We start from the raw sequence: 8,063 nt of genomic DNA on the forward strand, positions 1-8,063 counted from the left end.
GAAAGGGCTCGAAACATAAAGACGAGTAGGGATGGCAGTGGGGCGGGGCGGGGGACAAGGTCTCCACTCCCGCCCCGCCTCAAGATTTTATCCTCCACCCCCGCCTCCATCCCCGGCGGGGAATGGATTTTATCCTCCATCCCCGCCTTCATCCCCGTTTCATGTCCTCCATCCCCGGTTCAAACGGGGATGAGGCGGGGCAGAAAAGTGGTCGGGGCGGGGTTGGGGCGGGGAAAAGTGCACGTCCATCCCTGCCTCCACCCCCGAACGGGGATGGATTTTAACCTTCGTCTTCGCCTCCATCCCCGTTTCATACCCTTCATCCCCGGTCCAAAGGGCGGGGCGGGGCCCCGCTTTCTCCCGGTCCACTGCCATCCCTAGAGACGAGAAACAAAATGGATAAGAGTAGCAATGCATGAAGCCAAAGCAGCCAGTGTTAAAAAGATTGGGGATTCCATCAGCTAGACTAGGACCTTACCCGATAAAATAATATTTTTTATCCTCTTTACATTAAAAGATTGGGGATCTTAGTTGGAACCATAGTGACAAATATCGCGAGATTTATGTAGATCTCGCGATAATATCGCGAGAAATTGCTTGAAAGTTTAAAACGGCAATTTCTTGTGAGATTTTCAAAATATCATGAGATTTATGAAAAAAACATAAATACCATGATTTAAACGTGATATTTACATTTTAAACTGCTATTTATCATGAAAAAATTGTGTATTTTTATTTTTAAATAATTTTTATTAATATTTTCTTATAAAAATAATTTTTAAATGTATTTTTTTATCGCCAAGATTTTGTTGAAAAAAATGCGAGATTTATAGAATTTTTTAATTTCTTGCAAGTTTTTGAAAAATGAAAAATTGCCGATAAAAACGTGTCACTATGGTTGGAACTTGGGTCGGCCATGGTATGAAATTTCACAAACCGTACATGGCTCCGTATATTGGTCAGACTCTTGGGGTCCGGCCCTAGTTGTAGTCAGATTTTCTTATTTATCACCAAACCCTGACCCTATAAGGTTTGCTACGGGTTCAGGTAAAAACCCGACCCAGTAATACCCAGGAAATGCTTAAACCAGCAAGAAAACAAACGATAAATATTTAACCGTGAAGGTTATTATTGTAATTTTTTTTCTAATTTAATTTAAGTTAATGGGTAATGATAAAAATATGCGCTTTTGTCTGGCAGTTTTTAGGAAAAAACCAAAGGATCATATCAGGAAATTCAGAAACGTCAGTCTCAATTTTGAAATGAGGGACCAAAGGCTGGCCCCTAATAGAAATTCCACTATTTTCACAAAAAAAATTGAGTCTGAAAGTGGCTGGTCTAGCAGCTCTGGCCGAAGGGAATTGAAAGGTGTCAATTTGGCCACGCTATCCCATGCACCATCTCCAGTAACTGTCCTGTCTCCGGGGAAGCACAAGCTCTCCACCCTACCTCAAAAAGGGAAGAGAGGAAAAGAACCAACAAAGGAGAAGCCAGAGAGCCCACCACTGAAATTATCTAGCAAAGCACTACCACTGTCTGATTTTGACTCAAAACAGTCAATTTTGATTGATTTCTTGAGATGGATCTTCTTTAAACCAGTGAATTTCTGGTGGAAGATACCATATTTTGCCTGTACTAAGCATCTTCTAAAGGGTTCCCAGGAAGATGTCAGCTGCAGTGTTGTGGGTGGTGTCTCCAGTTGACAAGGAGAGGTCTCTAGTGCAGTTTCTGAGTGGGAAGAAGAGATGCTTGAGATTCTCAATGGGGTTCTCTGTTGTATCGAGTATGGTTGCAAGCCCATCGGGTGGTGCCGTCTTCACAGCCTCAGAGCAGAAGGTTTATGAAGTTGTGCTGAAACAGGCTGCTCTGGTTAAGGAGCAGAAGAGGGCAGAGTGGTTTCTAGATGCCAAGACTGAGGTGGTTATGCCTTCGGATCTGTCCCTCCTCAATGAAGCTTATAGTAGGTGTGGGGAGGTTTGTGCAGAGTATGCAAAGACCTTTTACTTGGGTACTCTCTCTCTCTCTCTCTCTCTCTCGATGTGGATGGGGTGGTAATGAATTTAGTTCCTACTTGAACCTGCGTTGGTTTTTTATGGTGTGAGCAGTGGAGCTTTAAGATGTGGATGGAGTGAACCAGTGCTTTATTTTACTTTACGTACATTTCTATGTATTATTCCTGCACTGAATTGGTTAAGAAGGCTCGACTTTATAGACATGACTTGTTGGTTAATGAAGAGTATCTTGTTCATTTTCTAGTTTCTTCTTTTTTTGAAGTTAAATCTTTTTTTTTCTGTTAGACACGAAGTGTTGATTCTAGCTATTGGTGTTTTAGCAAATTTGTTCTTTTATTTTATTTATTTTTTTTCATTTTCCTTAGGAAGATACGTTTAAAGATTGAATTTTTTGTTTGAGGACTGTCTGTTGTCCAATTGATTCGTTGGGGGCTATTAGATGAGTTCACTTGTTTCTTTTTACTAGCAATCCTGCCTACTTCAGGACAAGTTAAATATGGTATTGAAGAGCAAGTGATGCTCGGTAAGCTTCTTTGTTTCATTTTTTCCCCCCTCGGTATTATGTTTATAAGGTATTGCCAAGTTGTTATGTGATCACAAAGTCACAAAAGAATCATCGAGAATAGTCGCTCGGATATTTGGTTGTAATTAGATTGCAGACATTTTGATTTGATTCGTGTTCAGTTTCTCTATGCCAAAGTAATCAATTCATCTGCTGTCGCTTTCATTGAATTATTGTGGAATAAGGGCGTTGGTACTTTGCATTTCAGCATCTTACGTTATCTTGCTCAATTTCTTCTCAGGAACACTTCTTATGACTCCAGAAAGGCAAAAAGCTGTGTGGGCAATCTACGGTAAATTATTTGCTTGTCTGCTATTGAATCTATTGCTCATGTTTTTCACTTGTTCTTTTTTCCCTTCTTTCAAGAGTTTTCATGAAATTCAGGTAGAAAATTCGTAGAAAAGTGAAAGAGCAGTGATGTTGTCTCTGAATAAAAGCCCAAAATCAAGCTCCCATCATGTCGTACTTCCAGTTGTACAGAATAAGACATATTTGGAGTTATAGAGTAACAGAAAGATGTCAAGAAGATTATATTAAAAGAATAGTTTAATTTTCAAATAACCACCAAACTTTTAGTCCTTATTAATATATCCACTATTTCTCATTTCTTGTATGTGAATGGGTAATGTTATTTCATTTTAGTAGATTAAAACAGAAATCCAGCACATATATAAAGTTACTTTGTAGATTGCATTCCCATGTTGTACAAATATACAACTATATGTGTAATTAATGTCATGTTGTAACCAATATGGCCATTAAGTTGGCTTCTCAATTCTTTAAGATTTCAATTTCTATGCTTCTGGTTAAAACAAAAAGAAAAGAAAAGAAAAGGAAAACAGAAGAAAACCCAATGATGATAACAATGATTTTCTTTTTAATTATGAAGCTCATGCGTTATAGTCTTATCTAAAAAATCATGACATTTTTTTTCATTTTTTATTTATTTTTAACTGTCTTCAAGTGGGTTGAACAACAAGATTCAAAGAATTTTTCTAGTTATATAATATATCCTGTTTCTTTCTTTCAAGCTTTTGATTCATTATGTTTACAGTGTGGTGCAGGAGAACTGATGAATTGGTGGATGGACCAAATGCTTCACATATAACACCTACTGCTCTTGACAGATGGGAGAAAAGGCTAAATGATCTATTTACGGGCTGTCCATATGACATGCTTGATGCTGCTTTAGCAGATACTGTTTCAAAATTCCCAGTAGATATCCAGGTAAACAAACGACTATTCACTTTCCTTTCCATGTGAATTGTGCCTTTTATGTAGATTTATATGACAGCACATGAAAAGCCCACTTGATGCGTTCTATGATTATGCATGATCTGAATTTCCATTTGTTGAAGCCCACTTGATGCGTACTGAGTATGCATGGTCCGGATTTCCATTTGGTATTCACATGTGCCCAACTTAGTGATGGATAAATTTTTTATGGCACTTGTTTTATGGATATAAAATTTAGATTGTAGTAGGTTGAGAAACCGTTATCATCATAAATCACAATGGGCTTCAGAATGTAACAAAAAGAATTTTCTACTTATTTATCAAGGTTTTCAATATTGTGTGGTGAAAGATAGAAAATATAATGTTATCCACTTAAATTACAAAAGTTCATATCAACTATTATGTGCGATATGAAGTATGTAACATTTTGGAGGTATTTATATGCACTAACTTATCCAAGTATTGATGTTTCGTGCTTTTATTATGAATCCTCCATGTTTATGTGGTTAAGAACCTGCACATCCTGAACATGCATATTCTTTTTCCACATTGTGCAGCCTTTTAAAGATATGATTGAAGGCATGAGAATGGATTTAAAGAAATCGAGATACATGAATTTTGATGAGCTGTACCTCTACTGCTACTATGTAGCTGGAACTGTTGGCCTCATGAGTGTTCCAGTAATGGGGATTGCACTGGATTCTAAGGCTACAACTGAGTCTGTTTACAATGCTGCATTAGCGCTTGGGATTGCTAATCAGCTCACCAACATACTCAGAGATGTTGGAGAAGAGTAAGTCTTAACATGATTGTTTCAATTAACACTACTGGTAACTGTTAAAAACGACTAGTTTTCCAGACAATTGTGGCAATAATATTAGAACATTTTGGATCATATAGGTAAACTCAAAGACTGTCTCTCGTGTGCACACACAACAACAACAACTACGCCTTCATCCCAAAACAATTGGGGTCAGCGATATGAACCAAAAAAGAAATTCATTTTGGGTCTTCCACATGAATCCTTTTCCTCCAATCATTTCTATCCAATGCCATGTCCTCGGTGTGGTTCAAGGCATTCATATCCTTTCCTATCATCTCCATCCAAGTCTTCCTAGGCCTACCCCAACCTCTTTTAACTAATATATTTTCCCATTTCTCCAACCTTCTAACTGGAGCATCATTAGGCCTTCGCCGAACACACACGATGCATAAATCTTAAAAGTGTATATGTTGCTTCCTTGCAGTGCTAGAAGAGGAAGAATATACCTTCCACAAGATGAGTTGGCACGTGCTGGTCTGTCAGATGATGACATCTTTGCTGGAAAAGTAACAGACAAGTGGAGAAATTTTATGAAGGATCAGATCAAGAGAGCAAGGTTGTTCTTTGATGAAGCAGAAAAGGGAGTTACAGAGCTGAACCCTGCTAGTCGGTGGCCGGTTCGTTCTCAAAGCTTTTGCTCACAATCCTTGACAGAATCCTGTTCATACTACATTTTTGTAGCTATGTAGCTTTTCTTGATTTTTATTTATTTGACTTTTTTCATTGGTTTTCTGATAGGTCTGGGCATCACTATTGTTGTATAGACAGATTCTAGATTCTATTGAAGCCAATGACTATAACAACTTCACAAAGAGAGCATATGTGGGGAAAGCTAAAAAATTGTTGTCATTGCCCATTGCTTATGCTAGATCTTTTGCTGGGCCTGCTAAATCGTCAGGCATCTTAAGAACATAATTGCATTCTTATTTATTATTTTTTAGGGGCAAGGGTGATGTAAGTTCCTAATTCTTTTCCATAAAGAAGGTGATTTAAGTTCTTAATTCTTTTTCATATAAAGGAAAAATGTCTGCAGTTAGATGCTCTACTTCTGAACTATGGACCCGATAAGATTTGAACTGAGGGAGAGAGAATTTGAGGCAGTATCTGTTAAAGGAAATCCTGCTCTATTAAAACATTAAGATTGGTATGGGAAAGACAATTCTATGATTTGTCATTCATAAGCATTGACAAGATCCTTCCATTTAGCAGCACCTTAGGATGACACAGCCTTAACGTTATGGATGAGGTTCAAATGAGAAAAGGCTTAGAACTATTAGTATCAAATAAAAATTACTTGGCAGTTGAAGGGAAATATCCAAATAACATTTATTATTTTCAATAATCCATATTTATAACAATGAAATACGGTCGATACCAACACACATGAACATGCAAACAACAATAATGTCCATATCAGGCATGGAAAATTTGTTTATACGTGGAAGATTAAGGCCCTGCTTGGATCACACTTCCGAAAAATTGTTTTTGTAAACAGATGGTTTTGAAAAAAAAATCATCACAAATTACTTTTCAAAATGAATCTTATTGAATAGGTGATTGAAATGGTGTTTGGATGACCGTGACTACAGGAAACAAGAGGATTAGTGGCGCGAACGTTCTGGCGGGTGTGAAAGCTCCAATATGGGTCTTTACTGGCTGTTGCTAGTAGGAGTGCCAAGGAAGAATGTGAATGACTGTAAAAAAAACCTGCACTGAAAGTGCACTAAACAGTAAAAAAAATAAAGAAACTAAAAAAAAAAGAGATAAAGATAGAGATGAGGAAACAGAGAGGAAATCATGGGAGTGTTGGCGTTCCTGCATCAACATACACAAATAGCGTACTTGCTGATGCCATAGAGTGTGTGTGCGGGTGCTCGACGTTCTCCTCATCCGGTCGATGCCCACGATGAGCCCAGGCCTTAGGTCGACGGTGAGCAGGACCCTAAAACCACTGAACCGAATGTGGGCTAGGCTAAGGCTGTTATTGTAGGGCAATTGTTTTTCATCATTCATTGCAGCCAGCCACCCCTTTATATAGTGGAAGAGGGAATAGAGGTACACTGAACGTGGACATTTCACATTCACGCAGCCTCCTTCTTTATGGCAATAATTGCCTTTCACTATGATGCCCACTACCCCATTATACTTTTAATGTCAAACCGGGTCACCCAATGGCTTGGACCTGATTCATATGTCCAACATTCTTCTACTTGACCCATTGACACTAAAAGTGCACTAAATCGATATTTAAATTATTATCTCGATTTAATTCTTCATGTGGGTTCACATGCTACCCTTTATCATAAGAATGAATCATCATGGAGATGAACACTCCTTTATAAAATGTCATATTCTCATGTACTACATTATAATTCACCTTCAGTGCTTTAGCATGTTGAAATTATCTTTATAAATAAGTTGGTCTCTTACCTATTCTATTAGTCCTTTAATATTGTTATTATGTTATTCTCTCTAAACCATATGAGATATTCTTTATGCAAAATCAACAATACACAAAGCCATTGAGAATCAAATTCATATACACAAATGTGATCACATATAATGTATTGTCATACATCAGAAGGAATAAAAAAAACTCATCCTCTTTACATATTGGGAATGGTGCTAGATCTTTAGTAAGGGGATCCAGAGTCATTTCTTTCATCCCAATTGTATCAATACATACCAGATGATTCTCAGTTATTTCTTTAACAATAAAGTATTTTAACTCTATGTGTCGACACGGGATTGAACTCTTGTTGTTATTTGAAAATGACATGGTTACTTCATTATCACAAAAGATTTTTAGTGGACTCTCAATAGAGTCCACTACACCAAGACCTATAGTGGAGTTTCTTATCCAAATGACCTGAGATAAAATCTTGTATAAAATCAATAATTCGTATCCCAATGGATTTCAAAAATTTCTTTATTGTCCTGTAGTGAGAGATGACACTTCAAATATTCTGAGCCACTCGCGATTGCAAAAGCAGCAGGCTAAGATTATTCAAACACTCTCACTTCTCATGGACATCCTTTTAAGCGCTCTCACTTTTCATAGACAACCTTCAGAATGGTTGTTCTATTATCTGTATGAGTGAAAGATAAATCGCTCTATACAATATTTATATTGAAAAAGTAAATATGAGACCCCTTATTATTTACCTTTTCTCAGACAAGCACAGTTGAGTCATTATCGTTCTACTTTGATGAAAATGACAATACTCATAGTTACTCTATCTCTTCAATTCATAAGGATTTGACTTCGGTTGGTGGAACTAGCAGATTATATAACCAGAGGCAATTCAGCATTGTACCTTTGGGTACGAACATGCTTCGTGGGTTGTAATATACATCTACTATAACACCCTGTATAAATTTGAAACACATGGACCTACCTTTGGATATAATCAATGTTTTATAAATTCAC

General features: G+C 37.3%; 1 protein-coding gene across 1 annotated transcript; it reads left to right on the forward strand.

Annotated features, from left to right (window-relative positions):
* The first annotated feature begins 1,553 nt into the window (after positions 1–1,553).
* On the forward strand, positions 1,554–5,657 carry LOC149834507 (phytoene synthase 2, chloroplastic-like). Its single transcript, XM_090011448.1, has 6 exons — positions 1,554–2,008; positions 2,816–2,866; positions 3,629–3,801; positions 4,368–4,603; positions 5,058–5,250; positions 5,372–5,657. Exons 1-6 carry the CDS (start codon positions 1,666–1,668, stop codon positions 5,546–5,548), a joined length of 1,173 nt encoding a protein of 390 aa, XP_089867574.1. The 5' UTR covers positions 1,554–1,665; the 3' UTR covers positions 5,549–5,657.
* The last annotated feature ends 2,406 nt before the right edge of the window (positions 5,658–8,063 follow it).

The sequence above is a fragment of the Nuphar pumila genome, chromosome 6 (genome assembly GCF_984573655.1).
Source record: "Nuphar pumila chromosome 6, dmNupPumi1.hap1.1, whole genome shotgun sequence".
Classification (NCBI taxonomy): domain Eukaryota; kingdom Viridiplantae; phylum Streptophyta; class Magnoliopsida; order Nymphaeales; family Nymphaeaceae; genus Nuphar; species Nuphar pumila.

Coding starts and splice junctions, on each gene's coding strand:
- LOC149834507 (XM_090011448.1), top strand. CDS start 1,666: ATGTCAGCTGCAGTGTTGTGGGTGGTGTCTCCAGTTGACAAGGAGAGG. Junction 2,009..2,815: donor TGCAAAGACCTTTTACTTGG/GTACTCTCTCTC, acceptor ATTTCTTCTCAG/GAACACTTCTTATGACTCCA. Junction 5,251..5,371: donor ACCCTGCTAGTCGGTGGCCG/GTTCGTTCTCAA, acceptor GTTTTCTGATAG/GTCTGGGCATCACTATTGTT.